Below are 23,644 nucleotides of genomic sequence, written 5' to 3'. Positions count from 1 at the left end.
GCCGGGGAGGAGCTTGCAACCTAGGTATGTGCCCTTGACCAGAATCAAACCTGGGACCCTTCCGCCCACAGGCTGATGCTCTATCCACTGAGCCAAATCCGCTAGGGCCCTCCTCCATCTTCACAGCCAGCAATAGAGGGTCCAGTTTTGTATTGCATAACTCTGACCTCCTCTCTTACACTCTGAAGGACCTTGCCATAGCATTCGCTCTACCTCGATAATCCAGGATAAACTCCCTGTTTCAAGGTCAGTTGATTACAACATCGATTCCATCTGCAACTTTAATTCTTCTCAGTCATGTCATATAACATATTCATGGTTTCCTGGCTTAGGATGTGAACATCTTTGAGGAGCCATTATTCTGCCTACCATTCTAATCAAAGTTTTACTATTTAACTGATAAGACAAATGGGAACCAGACCAGAGTAAGTGAAGATGGACTGACTTGGACAATTACAATGTGTATACATTTTGTCATCTGGGTTATTTTAGGATTGCGAACATCTGGGAAGCACAGGATGGTGGAGGGGGAGCTTTGGGAGGAGCTGAGCAGCAGTGTAGGCAAAACTAAAAGGGGCCAGAGCTCGACACAATCGAAGTTAGGCTACTGCAAAAAGTCAAAGGGCCGTGTTTCAAGAAACTTTGAAAGGAGGGGTTTCCGTAGGGGCTAATGCAATGGCTAAACCCAGATAGGATGGGTTAAGTAGTGTCTGCTATATAGGATGGGTTAAGTAGTGTCTGCTATATAAGAAACACCAAAACAAAATAATTCTTCTCATCTGTCATATCAATATGAGATGGAATATAGATCCCTCTAAGTACAGACCCCAGAAATATTGGGCTGAGTTCGCCACCGTGGCTCCTCACATGCTGGAGATTGAGAAAGGCTATGGAAGGATGTTCCCACATGCCCGACACTACATTGATTAAAAACCAAATGGAGAAATTTTATCAAAAGTTATCTGGCACTAGCCAGGATCAGATGCAATACCAGGATTCTAGCAATTGGGAGGTGTTTAAGTTTAGGATAGCTCCGTGAATGAGAGAATTTGCTGACTTCCTATCAAAACAGCTGTGCCCAATACTCTCATTTGTCTTTTCAGAGCCCAGGACTCTCTGGTTTAGGGCTCAGCATTGCAGAACAGAGAGCAGGTTCAAGGTGTGTGTGGAGGGGTGTCTCTGTTTAAGTGCTGGGGCAGGGTGGTGTCCCTTTCCGCAATGAACACGTTCGCTTATGTTTATAATCCACGTAATAAATGTTCAAAAGTCTGGACAAGACACAATTGAAAAGGGCTCGGTGACCCGATCCCTTTCCCTTGTCTTAGCCGAGCTGAGTGTCTGGGGCTTCCAGACAAGTTACTTGTGAATATATATAAGGAAACCGAAGGTATGTTTTAAATAAACATACCAGAGCTTATGCATCCCACATGCGTCTCCCCTTCAAAGCCGCCTCCTTGGAAGACGAACCACTTATTCCAAAGGTACTGTTAAAAACACTCTGGGTTGTTTCTTTTCAGACACTTAAGAGCATTCTTTGGAGTATCTGGATGGGGCCAATATTTATTCTTTAAAGGTGGACTTGATTTTTAACAACAGGCAAAATACATTTAGATCAAAGTCCGGGGGATAAGGTGGATAATCGAGTGAAGTAATGCCGTCTTAGATTAAAAGACGAGGCTGATATAATTGAATGAGACCAGTCTTCCCGTGAGGGCTGTGGATGGTGCTGGGGGCCGATGAGTCAGAACAATGGCAGCATTGATGGGATAAGTTGGCACCTTTCAAAGCGATTTCTTTAAAAGATCACACAGTTGAAGGGAGCAACTTTTGGAATTTTTTAAGTTCATTACTCGAGAGAGACACTGTGTCTTAGTAGTTAGAAGCACAGGTTCTGAGTCAGGGCTGAAACCAAAGTTCAGCTCCATCGTTTGTTAGGTGCGCAACCTTAAAGAGTCACTTAGCCCTCTCTGAGCTGCATTTTCTTCATCTGAAGAGGAGGACTATAATATTAACTACCTCAGAGGATGGCTACAAGGAATAAAGCCATTTATGTGAAACATAAGGCCATGTGTATAAAGCACCCAGTCTACTGCATGACCCAGAGTAGGTGCTCAATAAATGGTGGCTACTGTTTTTCTCCATCAACACATTGTGTATACACAGACACATGCACACCTAGGCAACCTCAGGTGGAAGCAAATTCATAACAGTGATTCAATTTGTGACAATATGATAATATTAATAACTATCATTTATGGAACATCCGTGGTGGGTCAGACCCTCTCAACCCTCCCTATAACCTCCTCAGAGGTAGGTACTAGTATTAGGCCCATTTTACAGATGAGGAAAGTGAGGCCCAATGCGGTTAAAGAACTTGCTACAAAGCCGTGGAGCCAGGATTCCGACTCCGAAATCGACACATTTCACCCTTTCTAACACGGCTGCTTATGAAGGCTGGTTGGTCCCCTTCACAGTGACATGAGAGTAGGGGTTCGAACATGGACGTTGGAACCACGTGGGCTAGATCTGAATGATTGGTCCTGTGGCGCTTCCGTTTTCTCAACTGTCACGTGGGACTAACAAAGAGGTGCTGGAGGAGCGGTGTCCTGCACAGAGTCGTTACTCGGAAAACAGGGGCTGTAATTCAACATGAATGAAAACCTCAATTAATAGAACATTCTGCAGAGTGGCTTTTGGCCCCACATCCTCCTGCCCTTGAGATGTACATGCCTCCAGGGGAGAGCCTATCGCGGCTCTGAAAGCCTTTGGTGATAGCCTAAGTATGAAAACAGCCTTACTGATAGTGGAAAATTCTCCTGAAAGTGGGCGAAGTGTTTCCATCAGATTACGGCTGAATTCCAGGGGGGGCGGGGGAGGTGACAGACAAAATCACTTAGTGTTTCCACTCAGCCCACAAGTTGGCTCTCTGATCAAGCACTTTTCCTCACACGTGTTCCTGGAGAGCAGCTTGTTATCTGGGACTGGGGGCTGCCTGCTCACCCCTACTCCTGTCTGGGACTCCCCCCCGCCCCCCCTCTCCAATAGTGGCTTCTTACATAGTGACCTTAAGAAAAACCCTGCCCAGCTGGTGTGGCTCAGTGGTTGAGCATCAACCTATGAACTAGGAAGTCACGGTTCCATTCCCGGTCAGAGCACAGGCCCAGGTTGAGGGCTTGATCCCCAGTGTGGAGTGTGCAGGAGGCAGCCGATCAATAATTCTCTCTCATCATTGATGTTTTTGTCTCTCTCCCTTCCTCTCTGAAATAAAAAATATCTATATATAATTTAAAAAAAAGAAAAGAAAAGAAAAGAAAAACACTGAGTGGCCAGAGGAAAACCTAACACTGTTTGCAGTTTAGTGTCTGGCTGGTCTAGATCAGTGGTCTCCAGCCAGTGGTCCGCGGACCACCAGTGGGCCGAAAGGTTGGCGACCGCTGTTCCAGATCATTCATTCATTCATTCCTTCGTTCGTTCATTCGTTATCTTTCATCAGCATGAGAGAAGTAAGCAGCCAGTCTTGCAGCTAAGGGGCCTACTATGGGCTGAATTGTGTTCTCCCCCAAATTCATATATAACGTCCTATCCCCAATACTTCAGAATGTGACTGTATTTGGAGATAGGGCCTTTAAAGAGGTAATTAAGGTAAAATGAGTTCATTTAGGTAGACCCTAATCCAGTATGACTGGTGTCCTCATCAGAAGAGGACATTAGGACACAGACCTAGGGATGACCATGTGAGGACACAGTGAGAAAGTGCCATCTGCCAGCCAAGGAGATGCCGCCAAAGGAACCAACCCTGCGACACCTTGATCTTGACTTCCAGCCTCCAGAGCTGTGAGGAAATAAATTCCTGTAGTTTAAGCCACCAGTCTGTGGTGTTTTGTTATGGCAGCTCCAGAAAACTAATACAAGGCCTGCATTTCATTTTCAGGCTTGCCCACAAGGTTAGGGGAGGGTGTGGATGCCTCCCAAGGAGGGTCCTGCATTGATATGCTTCCTGGAGATCAGGGCACCTGGCCAGTTTGGCACAAAGCGCCTCCTGGATTTTCCTCCTGCACATCTGAGACCAAGGATCAAACCCACAGCCTTGGTCTGTGCCCTCACCTGGAACTGAACCCGTGACCTTTAGTGCATGGGATGATGCTCAACCAACTGAGCCAAACCATCCAGGTCCCTTCCTGACATCTAAGTCCAGTCACTCCAGCTCAAACTGCTTTCAGACCTTTTGGGAGTGACTCAGATCTGTGGGGCAGCTCTACTGAGGCGATTCATTTTTAAAAGAGGCTTATTTAAGTGATGGTATCTGCTAAATGCTTTTATCCATTTTTGTTGTTGCTTGAATAACACCTGTTAAATGATCCAAATTGTGCCCTCTACCTGCCTTTTGAAAGGACACAGTAACATGAATTTAAATGCATTGGGTAAAAGGTGTTTTATTTTCTGAGAGAGGAACTATGTCATCTGGAATTGATAACACTCAAAGGTGCCACCAGTGATCCCCCCCCCCCCCGCCAAAAAAAATTCTTCTCAACCTCTCATTTTCTTACCACATGACATATTGTTCACTCAACAAGTCACTGTTAGGGCTGACTTTTACCAACATGGACTGGTATTCCTACCTGGTCAGCAGCAATTTGTGACCCAGGAATTCGTTATTAAATGTTGACACTACAATAAAAATATATTTAAAAAAAAATGTTGACACTACAATGGCTTTCCTGGTTGGTTATCTCCATTTGCTCACCTGTAAGTAAGGAGCTTTAAGGATGATCTCTAAGATATGTTCCAGCTGCCGAAATTGTAATTCTCTGTTTTGTAAGATGGGCAAATATGTGAGTCTCTCTATGCTCCCCAAGCAGCAAGCCAATAGTATTCGAACCAAATACTATTCATTGCATTCATTAGCTTAATAAATGCTGTTGACTGAGGGGCTGACTTAATGATAGAATGCCGCTGGGTTCCCAGCCCTAGGGATCTCACAGGCAGTTTCTGCCTATCAAGAGCTCATACTCAGATGTAAGAACAGATGCGCTGCTCAGCTCACCTTTTTTGTTTTGTTTTCAGTCAATTTTAGTGAATATAATAATACAAACTTTATTTAATGCCCACTCTGTGTCACGCACACTGTGGGGTGTTAATACAATGAATCTGTACACTACAAAGTAGATATTGGTGACGCTATTTTAAAGATTAAAAAATGAAGGTCTGCAAGTGACAAAACGTAGGTCTAGTTGACTCCTGTTCCTATTTATACTACGAGCTATGTGAGCTTTACTGATTCTAGACAGAAGAGCAGAATGGCACCAAAAGCTGATCTCAACAAAAGGCAGCAAGAGTTGATCATGTTTTCAGTTCATTCAGCATCTTCTTAATGTCCAACCTTATTAGACACTGGGGACAAAATTAAAAAGCTAAGCATACTTCTGACCTGGTCTGATGCAATCAGAGTGAAGGAGGAAGACGTGTCGCTGATAATTACAATGTAATAGGACCAATACTGTGATGTAATCGCAACAGAGTGCTCTGGGATCTCCAAGGAGAGGCTGCTGACTCTGGGACAGTTGACCTTTGAGTGAAGTCTTGAATAGGAATTCACCAGACAGAAAGAAGAAGGACGCTCTGAGCAGAGGGAACAGAAAGTGCAAAAGTCTAGGGCTGTAAAGAGAATACTGCTTTGGGGGAATGAAGAGAAATTCTGTGTGGCTGAGTGTAGGGGGAGCTAGCGAGACTCAAGGCTAATGAAGCCACTGGGAGAGGCCGCAGGAGCCATGCTGAAGAGCTAATTAAGAATTATCCTATGGCGGATGGAGACTTTCTAGGGAGGAGAGTGACACCATCTGCTTTTTTTTTTTTTTTTTTTTTTTTAACAAGACAGCCCTGGCTTCAGTGTGGAGCAGCGATGATCAGTCCCGGCTGTACATCAGAATAACATGGGAGCTTTAAAAAAATCCAGATGTCCAATGCTGCACACCTCCCAGTTTCTTCTCAATGGGACAAGAGTTCCCAGGAGAGGAACCCAAATGTAGATTTTTTTTAAACAACAACAACAACAACTCTCTAGGTAATTCCATTGTGCAGCCAAAGTTGAGAACCACTGGTATAGAGAATACTTCAGAAAGAAAGAATTGGTGGCTGGGAGGGCAGTAAGGGGACCTCTGGACAAGGCCTGGAGAACACTGCCAGAGTGATGGTTCTCAAACTGCAGACTTGTGGGGCCCCAGCTCACAGCTCCTGGTTCAGTAGGTCTGGGGTGAGGACTGAGAATTTGCATTTCTAACCATTTCCTAGGTGGTGCTGATGTGGAGGTGCAAATCACAGATCTGTTGCCTGGCAGTGGAGATGGAGAGGAGAAAACAGACTGGAAAGCTATTTCAGAGGTAGGGAGAGGGGGCCAGTCAACTGGGTGGCGACTTATGCTATTGACCAAAATGGGAATGAAGAAGCCTGTTTTGCTTTGTATATGATATGGGGGAGAATATGTTCAGACACAGAGCACTTGACATATTTGTCAGAAATATCTAAGTGAAGGCATCTTTTCTAGCTATCAAGAAGAAATGAGGCAAATTCTGGGACCAATCAGGACCTCAGACTTAGCCTAATTCAAGGTAAATAAGACTGATATATAGCTTGTGAATATATATTACTTCAACTGGAACCATTTTTTTTTTCCTGATGACAATATGACTAATCAACAAAAGACTATGATGGTGTCTTTTTAGCCACTATGCAAAGAAAAATATCACGTTATACATAACCCATTAAGCTTAGTTGTTAAGTACACGTAGGTCAAATGTTATACTGCTTCCAACAGGTTTTTCCATTTATCTTCACATTGAATTTGAAAAGTAAATATGACCTTTATTTCTTTGTGTGTGTGTATGTATGTATGTTTCTTTAATTAAAATTTTTTGTTGTTGTTGACTTTGGGGAGAGAGAGAAAGAAAAACATTGATTTGTTGTTCCACTTATTTATGCATTCATTGGTTGGTTCTTGTGTGTGCCCTGACCAGGGTTGGAACCCACAACCTTGGCATATCAGGATGATGCTCTACCCAACTGAGCTACCCAGCCATGGCTTCTTTGTATATATTATGCTTGCCTCTTATTTGTGAGCCAAGTTCAAGGCACTTGGCCATGGCTCTGCTTTCCCAGGGATGAGCCAGGGGGGGATGGATTTTGTGACTTCCAACTCCAGCACCCTATGAATGTGCCTTTGATTCTGTGTCAGTTTTGCCAGAAGGATCTCCAGGGGCTGGCAACACTGGAAAAGTTTTCTTGCCCATTTTAATTTAACTTTTTTAGAGTACATTTCTATCAAAAAAACAGCAAGGCTTTATTGTCAGAGCTATGTTTTAAAGGTATTTCCAGTCTTGTTTCTTATTCCTCACTTGACAAGTGCTGTCCCAGGGCTCCATCACTCCTAGGCTAACAGCTACCAATAAACAGAAAATTATTTCCAACCAGCTAACATGCTGTTTACTTTCCAGAAAAATTGCACTATCCAATCTGACAGTTGATCAAGGGGTACCCTGCTGCTGTCAGCAGGGAGAAATGTTTAAACACACGGATAGGAGTTTAAACATTTTCTCATTATCACAGAATAAGCGGGAAAAAAACACAAATAAATAAATAAGTAAAAATGGCATCCAGACTCTCCAACCCCCTGCTGGGAGAGTAATGAAGCTGTGTCACGTGACCAGAAGAAGCAGGCTTTTATCTCCAGCCCCAGTATCGGTACTCAAGTGACACCTGTCACATGACCCAACTTCAGTCTTTTATCTGCTTTCCCTAGCCACACTTTTGGGGAATTGTCTTTTTGAGAGATGTGTGGCCTGTTGTGGTCATTGTAGTAGGCTCTGTAGTTAGTGCTATTAGCTTGGTGTTTTGTGTAGTCTGCCTCAAATCCTCTAGGTCTTTCCTCAAACATTATTTAAACATGACAAATGAAAAAACACCTATAAGCTAAAAGACAAAAAAAATTTCAGAGAAGACACACACACACACAAAAACCCAACAATGCTGTTATTATGTTTTATACAAGCTTGCAGGAATTAAAATTTGTCTAGAGAGAAAAATATCTATATTCCAAAGGACTAATCTTCATTTTTGAATGTTTAATTGAGCAAGAGATTAATAAAACCCAAGTACACTTTGTTATAAAAGTGCCTGCAACTTTAACTAGCCAGGCTCACTGTGCTGATCCATTGTCTTATTATTTTTTTACTCCTCCGTGGAGGACATGTTCATTGATTTTTAGAGAGGAGAAGAGAAACATCGGCGTGAAAGAGAAACATTGATCAGTTGCCTTCCACATGTGCCCTGACCAGGGCCCGAGACTGAACCTGAAACCTAGGTATATGCCCTGACCATGAACCGAACCTGCAACCTTATGGTGTACAGGGCGACCCAATTGAGCCACACTAGTCACGGCTAACTCCTTTAACCTTTAGCTTGGTTTTTTATTGTCCCCCTGGACTCCTGGCTTACCTTGCTACCTAGAACCTGATGGCTTTGGCACCTTTACTTCCCTTGTTTTCTTTTTCTTCTACTTTACTGTGACTAGCACCACTACCACCATATGATTACCACCTCCATCGTCACCACCACCACAACCACTACTACCCTTACTACCACCAGCACTACCACCACCACCACTACTACCACCATCTCCACCACTATTATTAGCTAATTTTTCTAGTGTTTATTACATGCCCGGCACTGGTTAAAATCCTTTAAATGTATTAACTCATCTAATCCTCATACACAAACTCTGTGAGATAGATATTATTATCACCGCCATTTTACAAAGGAGGCAATGAAAGCACGGAGAAGGGTTTCTTCTCTTTGTCTGTGTTCTCTTGGGCAATCACATCGTTGGCACTTCAAGGACATCCCTATGTAGGGGATGACCACATAGAGCCAGTCTTCATTTCCTGGTCCCAGACCAGTCGTTCCAATTGTCTGGTGTACATGGCAAACTCAAGATGTTTAGAAATAAGCTCATAACTTTCTCTCCCAAACTAATTACCTGACTCTGAATGATCTTACACGTCATCCAGGCCCCAGATGGGAATCCTTGCAGCCATTCTTCACCCCTCCTTCCACTCCCAAACCAGGAGAACCACAGTTGGTTAGCTGCTGTGGCAGATTCTATTGGTTGTCGTTCTCCACTTCTTCCTCAGTTAAAAGAAAACTGGTTACTCAGGAATATGAACATCAGGAGAAGTAGCTTCAGTTCAGGAGCAAATCCTGGCCATTCTGAAGCAGCCGTCTAGCTTCCCTTGCTAGGAAGAGGAGTGTGCCAGTCTGAACAGTAAGATGTGAAGAGAATGGGGCTTTGAAAAAGAAGCACACGGGAAGGGACATCCTCTTCTTCAACTGGACACTATCGTACCTGCGTGTGATGCCTGCGACTGTGACAGCATCTTGTGACCATGACAGGGACCAGCCTGAGGATCAAGGACAAAGGATGCTGAAGACGAAGAGAAAAAAAGACAGAAAGAACCTGGGTTGTCAGTGATGCTGACCCTTCAAATTACTCAGTCCTGGAACCAACGGGTACTTCTGGACTTCTTGTGTGGAATAATATCCCCATGCATTAAGACATTGAGTTAGGGTCTTCAGTTCTCTACAGCTAAATATATCCTGTGCCTTCTACATTTTCCTCTATATCTTCTCATCCTCCCCGTTGCCTGCCTGGCAAACTCTCACTTCAAGGCTTAACTGTCATCTCTTCTGTGACAGGCCACACTGATATGTTGTCATTGGTCTTGTATTTATTTCCATCTAACTCTCCATTAGATTATAGGACCCCTGGAGGGACTATTAATTTTTGTATTTCTAGTGCCTAGATGTTTGTTGAATGAATTAACCAATAGATGGGTTGGTTTACTTTATATTTTGGTTCAATTTTGGGCTCCCACAAGATTTTATTGTAGTGTCCAATGTTAGCTCTTAAGATAGAAACACAATTTTACAAGCATGTTAATAAACTTGAATGAATTCATTACTGAACACCTCAGATCTTACACCAGGTGCTGTTAAGCAACTTCGGGAGAGAGAAGCGTGAGGAGTAGAGAATGTGAATAGCTCCAGACAGGAAGGACTAAAATAAAACTACTCTGGGAATTCATTTACAAAACGTGTCAAGGGTAACAAAAAGGCGGTAATCCTCTGTCAATGTAACCTTCAGGGAAAGACCTTTGGTTCTAAGAAATGGAACCGCTTTGAATGACGTATTTTCCTCCAGAAGGTGACCTTCACTGGACGCTTCCAGGGATTTCATTTAAAAGAGGTGAAACTTTTGGAGAATAACGCCAAGGTGGTATTAGATGTATACTTAAAATATCAAGAAATGTTAGAAGATATCATTACCAACTCATAAAAATCCCAAGCGCTGCTCAGCACTGTTCAACAGCATGTTCTTCAACGACGAAAACGTGTATCTGCATCAGGCATTAAGGTAGCCTCTAGCCCAGCCGTGGGCAAACTACGGCCCACGGGCCGGATCCGGCCCGTTTGAAATGAATAAAACTAAAAAAAAAAAAAAGACCGTACCCTTTTATGTAATGATGTTTACTTTGAACTTATATTAGTTCACACAAACACTCCATCCATGCTTTTGTTCCAGCCCTCCGGTCTAGTTTAAGAACCCATTGTGGCCCTCGAGTCAAAAAGTTTGCCCACCCCTACTCTAGCCACATGTGGTTATTGAGCCCTTGAAATGTGGTTAGTGGGACTGAGGAATTGAATGTTGAACTTAATTAAATGTAAATATGAATTTACATGTAGCTGGTAGCTACCATGTTGGACAGTGCAGGTATATGTTCTACTTGCCCTGGTGCTGCTAGTTAGGATAGGCTAGACCAGCCGTGGGCAAACTACGGCCCGTTTGAAATGAATAAAACTATTGAAAAAAAAGACCGTACCCTTTTATGTAATGATGTTTACTTTGAATTTATATTAGTTCACACAAACACTCCATCCATGCTTTTGTTCCGGCCCTCCGGTCCAGTTTAAGAACCCATTGTGGCCCTCGAGTCAAAAAGTTTGCCCACCCCTGGGCTAGACTGTATTGCAGTAACAACCCCAAAATATTAGTGGCTTAAAGCAATAAAGTTTTATTCCTCTTCCCCGCCACACACCCATCATATGTCATCAGGGGACTCTGTTCTACGTCTCTTCATTCTGGGACCATTCTGAATGCATCTGGTCATTGTAACAGAAGGAAAGAAGAATGATCTGGAGAGTCTTGCACTGGCAATCAAATGAACGCTGGGCCTGGAAGTGACACATATCACCTCCACTCACAATTCACTGGCCAGCACTAAGATAGTCCCGCCCACCCACAGAGGGCCAGGAAGTGCCATCCAGTTATGGAGCTCTGCAGACAAATATTAGGTGAGCAGCACTCGTGAGTTAGTAAGTAAGCATCACTAAAATAACTCACATATCACATTGAACAAAATTAAATTACGTTTTTAGAGAGTCAGGTGCATGTCATACAAAAGAATCAATAAAAACGTGGGAGGAAAAACATCTGCACAAACACCAGGGGTTCTCCTTTTACAAAATCAAGGAAGAAAGAGTGGAATGGTATTTTATATAAAAATTTTATTAAGTTTTTAAAGAAGTGAATTTATGAATTAAAGATAAAGAAGGAAGCATAAGCATAATTTATCTTCCATTGTAATTAAAGAGGGTAATTTTGATGATTTCTATTTTTTTAATCCCTTTTTAACAATAAAACAAGTCTACCCATTCTTGCAACAATAGGATCTTACTACAATTTTAAGTATAGTCTGTCAACGGCTGTTCAAAGCCATTGTCAGACAATGTTGGAATTAGAGGGGACCTTAGAGAATCTCCAATATGAGGATCCCTCCTACAGCTTTCCATATCTTCTGGGTGTAGAGGAAGCCCACTAGAGTGTGGAACTCATTCCATTGGTGGCAGGTGAAGTGTTGGAGAGCTCGTCCTGCTGTATAAACAGCACTATCTCTGAGCTTTCTATGTATTTGTCCTGGCTCCACAGCCACCCAGCAGAGGGCCAACCCCTTTGCTCTGTGAGAACCCTCAACCCTCTGGATGGAATTTCTCTGTCTCCTGGGTTTTCTCTCTTGAGCTATTCTTCCTTGTGCCTTGATCCCCATGCCCTCTATTCTCCTAGTAGCCCTTCTTGAAGCATGCGGCACAGAGTTGGGGCTAGGGGTGCAAAAAGCACAGACTTTGGGGACAGAGTCTGAGTATCAAATCCTAGTTATTTAAATTTGATTCTGTGTTTTTCTCTGTGAAGTGGGGAAGAGATACATCCACCTCTTAGTCTTAGGAGGATCAAACAGAATTGGATCTTTAAACTAATAAATGCACGAGAAATATTTCCTTCCATGTGGTGTTTCTTTCAAAGTGTGATGGATAGAGTTAAACTTCATCATTTTGATGTGATCTCATCAGAGGAGTAAACTCCATCCTCTCTCTGTGACACCATCATATTCCTTCGTTTATATCACTTAAAAGTGTAGCATTATCTTTTGTGGACAGTCAGACATACTATTAATTCATATTGTACCAATTTCCACTAAGTCACAGCCTTATTTAACTTGTTGACATTTTAAGCCTTACGTGTAAGAAGTTCAATCAGATGAAATTTGATTGGAATAAAGGTTGTATTGGCTTGCTGCAAATTAGTTATTTACATGTTGTTTGTTTTTAAGACTTTATTTTTTTAGAGCAACTTTAGGTTCAGAGAAATATTCAGCAGAAGTTACAGAGAGTTCCCATATACCCCAGCCCCCACCAGGCATGGCCTTCCCCATTGTCAACACACCCAACAAAGTGGTACATTTGTTATAGTTGATGCACCTACATTGACACATCATTATCAACCAAAGTCTACTAGTATAGTTTACATTAGGATTCACTCTTGGGGCTCTACATTCTATGGATTTGGACAAATTTATAGTGACATGTCTCTGCCATTATAGTACCAAACATAGTTTCACTGCCCTAAGAACCCTCCGTGCTCTGTCTTTTCATCATGTCCTCCCTCCTAACCCCTGGCAACCCCTGATCCTTTTACTGTCTCCATAGTTTTGTACCTTAACTCTGGTGTACTACCTTAGAGGAGTTAACTTCTCTGAGCTTCCGTTTTCTCCTTTGTAAAATGGAAATAATAAATGAATAATAACAGTATTTACTTTAGTGGGTTGTATGAATTAATTGTGTACCTTCTCTGATTTTTACTCCACTGATTAATAAAAATATTTGACCAGAATGGCACTCAAGACTGAACCTTGTAACACACCACTATCAGCCTTTCTCTAGGTTGAATAACCACTGTTCTTTGAATTCACATATCTGTCCCATCCACCCAGCCCACACAGTTTTGTATTTCAGGTATATCTGGACAGGCTTTGTCACATGCCTTACCAAAACCAAGTACTCACTAAGGTAGATTTCGTTGGACTGTTTGTATCCCTTTTCCCTTCTTCCATCTCAGATTTTGGGTGGATAGGTACTATTTTTTAATTCTTTCTTAATTAGTTCCTCCTTATTCTTCTGAAGGATCCATAAAGGTCTCTGGTTTCTAGGCTACCACATTTCTTGAGTAGATGATCCTTTGACAAAGTAATTGGAGTTGTCCTGGCTTCTTTCAGAAGGAGTCATTGTAGAAGATGATACATGTGTTAGTCGAGACAAATCTCCCGTTTCATTTCAGGGTCACATGTGTGCACATATGCATGCATGTCTGATGGTGCAGCAGCACTTGAATTACGTCTTTGGGACTCTTCGCGCCTATCTGTCTACCCAGTATCTCCACCATCAAATCAGAGCTTAGGTTCCTCATCACTTTTGCAATCATCACAGACAATTAGGATTCAATGGAAGGAGATAAACTGAAATTTAATTCTGAGCAGCAGCTCAATCCAAACTCCTAAAATCTGGCTGGGTGGGGTGGTAAAGTGTTTTGATAGCGCAGGAAGGGAGGGATGGAGTGCCCTAGGAAGTCATAACAAAGAGTCTTAAGCAAGTCCTTTTGTCGACAACTTTATCCAAGAAACCATCTTCTCTGGAGGCGGTTTTAAACCTTAGACGAATCCTCTCCTTGCCACAGAAGTCCTTTTGTTGGGAGGAACTGTAAGTGAACACGGGAGTGACAGGCTTCCGTAAGCACAAGCCCAGACTCCGAATTCTTTCCATTGTCACTCTCCCGTCTGTCCCGTTGTCCTTCCTGCCAGGGATCTATCAGATAACGAAAGGGACAGCATTACTCAGAAGTCCTCTTCTCAGACTGTTTCAGGATGTCTAAAGTTTGAGCCAATCACTGTGAAATTCTAGGCAAATGACAATAGCAATAGCCTTCCATTGCTTTTCCTTCAAGTATGATGTACCGTGGACATAATACATTTAAAATATTTCAGGTCACAGGTGATATTTAAAATCCTGGTCCAGTGTGGACTTAAATTAGAAACTTCTCAGTAAGCGGAAGCAAATTAAAACAGAAACAGCAGTAATGCAGCCCTGGACGTAAATGAAGAACAAACAAAATAAAAATAATAATGACATCGTACAGATTGAGTAAGGAAAACCTGTTAAAGGTTATTGCAAAGTTATTGATGGAATTATATCTATTGATAGAAAAGGTGATAATAAATGGTAACAGAGGCAGCATTACCCTTGGTAATAAGAACTAGATAAACTTTTAAAATAATCAAAATCTATCTTTGGATCTATAGTCTATAGTTGCACCACTTCACACCCCACTGTTCAAAACACACCGAGCTTTGAAATAAGATGTGTCCAGTGCCTGGCACATGGTATATGCACAGGAAATCTTAGTGCCCCTTTATGTCTCTGCTGTGGACGCCATATACATTTTTACCATACCTGAAACTGACATTTTTGAGGGTCTTTTAAGAGTCTTAATGTTGAGGCACTGCTGGCAGTTATAAGTCCTAATACCCCAATTTACATTTTGAATCTCTTGAAAAGTGAATATTTAACATAAATTCAATTTAGTGGAAAAGACTTTCAGGCCCCACGTGTCCGCTGATTACCACTTTAGTCTCTTTAACTTGCAGATTTTGCTGATACCAAGCCATTTATTGAGCAGCTTAATTGCTTTAGCTTTTCCCTTTTGTGGTTCATCTCCGATGGGTTTTATCTCCTTGCATTAGTACCAGGGGCCCAGGGACATGGTGAGATTGCTCCAGTAGAGGCCCTCGCCCTCCTTCGATTGTAAGCATAGGCATCACGTTTGCCACCCTGCATTTAACCGATTTTCCATTGTGACCAATGCACATCTACAGGTAACAATTCTTCGTGAAAAGTCACTATTGGTCAGAGAGGCAGGTTCTAAATAAAACAAAATAACAACAGTAGAAGCGATAAAAATGCTCAATGTAGCACCACCATCTGAAACCACCTCCATCCCTGTCGTTGATGATTCTATGAAGCACAAACCCCACACTGTTTAGAATGTAGCTAAAGTAATTCTAGTCTCATAACTAGTGGGTTTTAAATGGCGTCATTGCACAGTATACTCTCTGCCCTAGAAAACATTCTGCTTGGGAAATTTCACGTTATTGTACTGCCGGTTGTAATTCCAATTAAATATTGTCATAATACAAACTTAGGTAGTTCATAAAATGCTCTGAGGAATAGCTATAATTCTAAACATCCCTGATCTTTCCAAATTTCTAAGATTCTTATAAGATCCAGAGGGGAGACTCCTAGATGTGGACATCATGTCTTTAGATATCAACAGCCAAAGAGAGAGCCGAGACAAAGTGGCAAAGAGCTGAATCCTGCCGTGTGAACAAAGTTGGCGGGTGGGGGAGTATGCCAGTGGTGACCATTCAGGTCCCAAAAGTTCTGTTAGGAAGCGTAGCCAAGCGTGGTTGCCAAATGGGTGGCCAAATCATCGTCTAAGGTTTGTGGCTTGGGATATAGCCAGAGTCACCTAACAGGATGGCTGGCTGGCTGGCTCTATGCATGGATCGCACCTTGAGTCCTCTGTTTAGATTACATTCCCCTCTGCCCTCCATGGAAGGCCTGGTGCGAGAAGTGCTCTTGTAGCATCTAGTGATGTCTGTACTATGGTAGCTCTGGGGGTTGCCCCACCTGGCTTCCTGTGCCTATAGCAGAACTACCTTTAGGGTAGCTTTGGGGGAATCCTTCACAGCACCTCTTCCTCCTCAAGATTACTGTGGAAGGCTGGGCTACCCCTGGTTGGTAGGGGGGACACTTGAGAGCAGCTGTGTCTGGGACATTTGTGGGTGACTCCTGAACTCACCCTGAATGAAAGGACTCCCTGTAACAACTCCCAGAAGGTGTAGTCTAAGAAGCCTGTAGTAGTGATGACTTGACTCTCATTGGCCTCTAAAACCGTCTCCTGGTCAGGGCCAGGCTCTGGACCAGGTCTTCTCTGGCATATGGAGGCAGGTCAGATGGTCACTTGCACCACCACAGCGACCAAGCATCCTGGCTCACCTGGAACTGGGCCAGTTTTAGCACCGAACGTCCCACAGTCCCAAGACACCCCCAGGTTCAAGCGCACAGGGATGGTTGGTCACCCTGACCTTTGATTGTGTCCTATTGGCGGACAGAGGAAATGCTGCCGTTAAGGGAATACAGTATGACAGCTGTAACCCTATATTCCATGCATGTCAGCTGAAGGCTTCACCATGACCTTTGTCTAGGAGCCTTGCCACTCCTCTGGGAGTGGGAGAGACAGGTGGTGTCCAGCATCGCCCTCTTTCACAGCCGGAGGAGGCAGGGCCGCCTGTCCCTAGAGAGGGAATGAAGCACCAGACACAGAGCAGAGGTGCTCCGGGTCCGCGAACCAGGGCCTCCCCTCTGGGCGGCGATCACTTCTCAATCCTGCCCACCGGGGGCCTCCCTGTTGGGACCACTTACCTGAAGGATCTGGGCGATGCTGCCCTTTCTTTTCACCAGCATTTGCTAAAGTGGCCTGTGCGGTGACCTTTCCGGTAGGAAGCCAAAAGGTCATACATTTCTGGCTTCAGCCCCACTCCTGAAACTGTAAACAAAGACTCCTCTGTATGGGGAAAAAAAGGAGAATAGCACCAATGTATTATTTCCTGGGATTTCACGGTGTACGTTTTATGTCTTTGTAATATTTGTCACCCGAAGAAACGTCAAAATATGAGCCAGACGTACCCACCAATAAATGACACTGACTCATGGATAACTGACTTGACCGGTTCTGCTAATATCTGTCAAGTGGCTCCTGTTCAATCTACTTCAATGCATGTTGACCACATGCACACTCGGGTAAGGCCGAGGTGTGGAAAGTGGTAAATGTAGGAACAGAACGGGGAGACACACACACTAACAAACAAGGGCCAAAAGTGAGGTGCAAACAAAGAACCAGGACAGCCTCTCCTCTAAGTCTACAAGGGGCCTGGGAAACGCATGGGCAAGGCCCTGGATGCCTTGAAGGATGGCCCCATCCATAGTCAAGGACTTCTAGGGAGGGCATTTCTGGCTGAGGGATCAGCCTAAGGAAAGGCATGAAGGAGGGCAAGTGTTTGAGAGAATTGCCAGTAATTGTGCATGGTTAGAGCAAGGCGAGCTGGAAGATAAAATGGGAAAAATAGAACTAGAAGGTGAAGGGAGTTAGTTATCAAGCCAAGGAGTCTGAACATTTGTTCCAGTGACAATAGGCAATGGGCGCCTTGCTGGGTTAGGTACTTTTTGGAAAGTTTCAGACCCTGTTACATTAGATACCTTTAGGCAATCTATTTAAATAGACTTTAAATGCAACTTTTGTAAATTAAAACTCTTTTTGAAAAAAGATATATTACATTTGTCATCTGACTCATGGATTTGGGTAGCAGAGTGCGGGCAGTTCGTGTGATTGTAAATGCCCGTGTCTGCTAAGTGTGTTGTTCCTGGTGCTTCCTGTGCTGATGTCATGGGCCGAGACCTCCTAAAAATAACATGTTAAGGGGCTCATCTGCAAAATGGGGATAATACAATGTCCTGGCAGATTGTTCTACGTTTGAAGAAGATCAATACGAAACATCTTGGGTGGTTCCTGATACACTACATACTTTTAACAACGATAGCCGTTGTTACAAGCATCAGCAGAGATTTCAACTGAGAGAAAGCAAGAGGCAACAGCCACATTGGCACGAAGCACACCCACAACACCTCCTCAGGGTATCTTTCCACATGGGCATGGCTTTGCCAGGCTCACAACCGGCGCAAACACGCGTGGCTGTAAATGCCGCACAGTTTACAGAAAGAGAAGCTTCTAGATCTGGCGCACCGAGGGCCTAAAACGCCTGAATAATATTGTTTGCTGGGAGCTGCTCACACCCGGAGGGAGGAACTAAACCTGCAGAGTGGGGTCCGCCTCGCTCGGCCTGCACTGACGCTGTGAGTGATCTGTGGCCTGGGCCCTTGGGCTTGGAAACACGTATTTTCCAGGGTTGAAAGGGGAGACATCAAGTGTTGTTGATACGCCTAATACATTTTCAGAGGTGCATTTTAATATGCAATTTTATATTCAACTTCCTTTTTAGCTCATGCCATAGCATAAACAGTCAAGCAGCTAAAATAAACAGTGCAGAAACGATGGATTACTCTCAAATCAACGCAAGTCCAAACCGTCTTGGGAACTTCCCTCAGGGGGGAGAGTCCTCTGGCCTTGGGGGCAGTGACATGAAGGTCCCCTGAGGCTTCCTTGCCCCTCAAGAGCAGCAGCTCCTCAAAAGCAAGGAGAGAGGGAAGAGGGAGAGGGGGGAGAGAAAGGGAGTGAGGGGGAAAAATAGGGGGGGGGGGGAGAGAGAGAGAGAGAGAGAGAGAGAGAGAGAGAGAGAGAGACTATCTGACGGAACAGTCCTGGGAAAGCAATCAGTTAATCAAAAGGATTCCAATTTGGCCACGGACTGCCCCACTCTCCTTCCCAATTCACTGGGGGGAAAAAAGAAAGAAAAGAAAAGAGAAAAAGAAAGAAGGAAAGAAGCATCTGAGCAGCTATCCTGCAGCAATCTCACAAACGCAAAGCCTTCCACTGGCTGACTCCTCATTAGCTTACTGAGTCTGACAGCATAATTATCGCAGCCGCTTGCGCTTAGAATAAATAAATACGAAAGTGGGTGTTTAAACACTTTTTGAGAAGAATTTGCAGTCATCTAGACAGTCTGTAGGACAAGTTTATTTAAAACTTTTAGAGTTTTATGTATTCAGATCATTTCGGAACAGGATAATGAGATAGTTGTCTTTCAGTCTAATTGAGTTCCTAAGCTCCTGTCACCCCTTTCAAACTTTGCTTTAACTTTCCTTCCTTTAGAAACCCGATCCTGGAGTCTCCATTTACTCTTCCTGGCTGAGAACCGGGGGAAGGCGCAGGGCACTGGAGTGCAGAAAGCGACTTAATGGGATTGAGGAGCTAAATAACCTTTCAAGGAAACCGGATAATCAAATCTCTTCTACTTGTCTGTAATGGCTAAAAGAGAGAGCACAAGTTAAAAAGAAAGCTTGGAAATAAGACCATCATTTCAAAATGTCCTGTAATTTCTCGTGTCACGTGGTTTTTGCACTACTCTCACCCATCGTCAGCCCATCAGCCAGAGTTGCTAAGTGCACTGAATTATTCCGAGTGCACACAGCTGTGTGAGCACGAGGTCATTTTAGCTCATGTGTATGCATATAAGCTTCACATCTGTAAAGCCCAAAGGATCATACGGGGCTTTAAATGGAAGTTGCTAACTAACAAGGAGTTCACTTAAACCTCTGAGTAGGGGCACAGCACATACGCATTTCCGATGAAAGCGGATGATCTTTCCTTATATAACTAATTAGTGTCTATTTATCCTTTCCTCTCCCTCCCACCTCTCATTCTCCCAGGACCAAATTTATATGGACCCTTACATTCAGTGAGTTAAAAGCTTTATAAAAGAAACATTCTGCCAATCTGGGATAAAGGAAATGAGTATTAACCCGTTGTGCAGGTTGAGAAATTGAGGTTTATGAAGGTCCATAATGCATCTTACATTGGGGGGAAAAAGGAGAAATCGCAGGTCCTTTACTTCTCAATTCAGAGCTTAGACTCCCTGCAGCGTTTGCCATACTTCATTCTTTTAACAATAGAGGCAATATAACATCAACATTAAAGAAAACTTTACAAGAGGAAAAAATTACCCACAATCCTCCTAAATTGGAAGAGCATTTTTATTTTTATATCCCACCTTTCCATTTGGTTGACATGTATAATGCGTTTCACAGTGCATCATAATATGTAATTTGTATCCTACTTTTAGCTCATGTCATAGCATAAACATTTCCATATTACCGCACACTCCTGTGAATGATTTGAACTGGTAATGTTGTACTGTGTGCTGAGTCAGTACGCCAATGTTTGTTCAATTGGTTCTCTAGTGTCGAATAGTTAGATTGTTTCTTTCATTTTTATTTTGTAATTTTTCAAAATCGTAGACAACACTGCAATGAACATTTTTATGCACAGAGGGTTTTTTTTTCCTGTTTAATTCTGGGGTTTTTTTTTTGTATAATTTCCAGGAAACAAAGCATAGGGTTGAAAGTTGTGACCATTTTTATAACTCTTGACATGTATGCCATAATGCTTTGTAAAGATTTCCCCAACTGACACCAACATCAGCAGAGAATTCTTTTACCATAATCTCACAAACACTAGGAGTCATTAGATTAAGGGGAAAAATAAACTAATTTAACATTTATTTGTATTTATTTAATCACCAGTAAGACTGTCTATTCATTCCATGTACTGATATATTTTTTCCCTTTGCAGAAATTGCTATTTTATACCTTTGCCCAATTTTCCACTGGATTCCCAACATTTTTCTTATAAAATTGAACGAGTTATAGTGAAACAAAAAATAAACCACCACTGATAAAGAAATTGAAAAACCCAAGGTGATTTTTGTATTAAAAAAAAAAAAAAGAACAGAAACTAAAACAAAAGGCCAGGGGTCTCTGTTAAACATAAATGGAGCCCTCTTCATTGTGAGGTATTAGACATGTTACCTGGGGACATATGGAAACTTCCATGGGGAGGCCTTAAAATAAACATAGAACATGAGACCGTGGAAAGGTCATGGGAACCAAAATCTTGGTTCCAATCTGCATTTTGCTACTAAGTTCCCATGTGGTCGTTAGGGAGCAGCAATAAGTAAAATGAAAGAGCGGCTTGAGCGTCTGAAGTCCAATCTTGGCTCTCCCACTTACTAGCTGTATAACTCTGAGCAATTTACTTAGCCTCTCTCAGACTCAATTTTCTAATCTACATATATAAAAGGCTAATATGCAAAGTGTCCCCTTGGAAGTTTGACCGGGAGACTGGTAGTTCCATTGATCACTATGATGTGTGCTGACCACCAGGGTGTGGCCCAGAACAAAGAAAGGCCCCGGCCGGCAGCCGGCAGCTGGGGAAGGAAGGCCCTAGCTTGCTGGTCCTGATTGGCCCTGATCGCCGGCCAGGCCTAGGGACCCTACCCGTGCACGAATTATGAGGATAAGAATGCCAGCCTCACCCATTAGTGTATAGATTAAATAAGAATTTATGTAAAGCACATAGATGCCCAACAAGTGGCAACCACTCTTTTCTTCCCTGGGTGCCAGGGATTCATCTATGATCTTTATATAATGATTCTATATAAAAATGAGAATATGAAACAGCAAGTCTCTAAGATCCTTTTCCACTCAAAGGTCTCTAATTCTTTCTTGAAAGGTTTGTCTTTACTTGGAGACTTTTTCATGCTAACAAATTGAACCAATTTAAGGGCTTTGTGGGGCTGAGGGAGTTGGTTAACCCAGACTTCTCCTAGCAACACAACCATATGCAACCCCATGAGCTGGGTCTCAATCCAACATCTCATCTAATGGACTGGAATGGGTTGAAGACAACTTTGGGCACAGAAGGTGAAGAGGTATGTTATGGAGGACACTTCTTAACTTGCTTCTTGAGTACTGATTAATAAAGGATTTAAAAGGTAGAGGGAGTTTCTGAGTTAGGTGACAAACTCCCAGAGGCAGAATAGAGTCCAGAGACCTGGCTTAGAATCTCCCTTCTCTCTTCCCTGCCAACCCTCACCCTTGAAACCTGGCTTCTAGAATGACAAAATATTCTGGTTAAATTTTGAATAGATAGACAATAAAAGCAATAAATAGATTTGATATCATTAGTATATAAAAACTAGACTAAATTTCATATATATATATATATGTGTATATATATATATATATATATATATATATATATATATATAGAGAGAGAGAGAGAGAGAGAGAGAGAGAGAGGGATAAGGAGTAAAAATCTGAATGAAATATAAGTCAGAATTGGGCTACTATTATTAAAAAAAAGAGACACCTTCAGAAAAATGTTAGATGGTATTAAGAGGAGGATGACATTCTTCTCCCTGGATATTCTTCCTCCCCACCAGACCTCATCATCTTTCACGACCCACTCACAAAGCCATCCTCGATTCCCAGGAGCTAATTTTTTCACTTCCTTTGAACACCCAGAGCACTTCACACTTGATCTGCAGCTGTTTAGATAGTTGTCTCATTTCCTTAAGGACTGTAAGCTCCTTGAGGACAGGGTCCATGACTAATTCATTTTTGTATCCCTCAACATCTCACCCATAAATCTCCGATGAATGAACTGGAACATAATTCTTCCACTATGTTAGGAAGCTGAGTCTATGTTGGGTCCATAATCTCAGAGGTAAGCAAAAGAGTTGGAACAGGTTCAGAATAGAATCATGAAACAAAATGATGAAAGATTGAGAGAAACAGAACTTATATTTGGGGGGAGAGGAAGGTCAAAGAAAGTCAGCCTAGAGAAGTTTGGAAAGTGATAGCAAGGGATCTTCAAACATATTAAAGAAATAGTATTAAAAAGAGGGCTGAAGTTCTTTTATTAGAGAAAAAACAAAAAATTACTCAGGTTTTAATGGGCATTATGAGTCAGACCAGAGCTTAGCTACTAGTGTGGTATGATGAATGGCTGAGGTATGCCATACCTTACCCCATCCCCTACAAGAATGAAAGTGTGACCAGAAGGACTCTGGTAAATTGTTTTTGCAAAATTACTTGTAAACAATTGCAAGCTTTTAAATTTTAGGGTTTTTCCCCCAAGATGTTGAAACCTGTTTAAAGGAGAAGGGGGAGTTAGCCCAGGAAAGAATGGTAGGGACTCCGCCTGGGATTTGGAAAGCAAGATGAGTCCAATCCACAAAAAGACAGACAGCCTTTGATGTCCTGGCGATGAAGGACCAGGGCTTAAGGACCAGACTCTTAAATCGCGTGGCATTTACTGCCCTCGATTAAAAAAAAAAAAAATACTTTTGTGCATCAGTGTCTGTGATTCAACACATGGCAAGCTTCCAAATTCAGTCCTAACCCTCAGAGGGTAACGTTTGGAGGGCTCCCGGCAGGAACAGCGATGAGCCCGTTTCTGGAAGGGGCAGCTTAATGGTTTTCTGCTCTCCCCACCCCAAAACCATTAAAGCGTTCCTTTCCCAGAGCCCAGGTTCAAGCTGAGGGCAAAGGGAATTAAATGAAGAAGCTGAAACTGCAGCTAAGACCAGGGAGTTGCCAAGGGCCTAATTTTAGGTCCTGGCTGCCCCAGCTG

The 23,644-nt window shown here is 42.8% G+C and overlaps 1 protein-coding gene across 2 annotated transcripts in view; it reads right to left on the bottom strand.

The window, feature by feature from the left end:
- Positions 1–12,710: 12,710 nt before the first annotated feature.
- CDK15 (cyclin dependent kinase 15) overlaps positions 12,711–23,644 on the bottom strand; it is a 68,317-nt gene continuing 57,383 nt past the window's right edge. For both annotated transcript variants that reach the window (XM_081096082.1, XM_081096083.1), the window contains exons 13-14: positions 16,918–17,059; positions 12,711–14,241 (exon numbers count right to left, since the gene is read on the bottom strand). In XM_081096082.1, the coding sequence (XP_080952208.1) occupies positions 16,950–17,059 (110 nt within the window). In that variant the 3' untranslated portion in view covers positions 12,711–14,241; positions 16,918–16,949. The remainder of the gene's footprint in view (positions 14,242–16,917; positions 17,060–23,644) is intronic.

Source organism: Myotis nattereri (genome assembly GCF_964212035.1).
Source record: "Myotis nattereri genome assembly, chromosome: 7".
NCBI lineage: Eukaryota > Metazoa > Chordata > Mammalia > Chiroptera > Vespertilionidae > Myotis > Myotis nattereri.
This window is presented reverse-complemented; position numbering and strand designations above follow the sequence as displayed.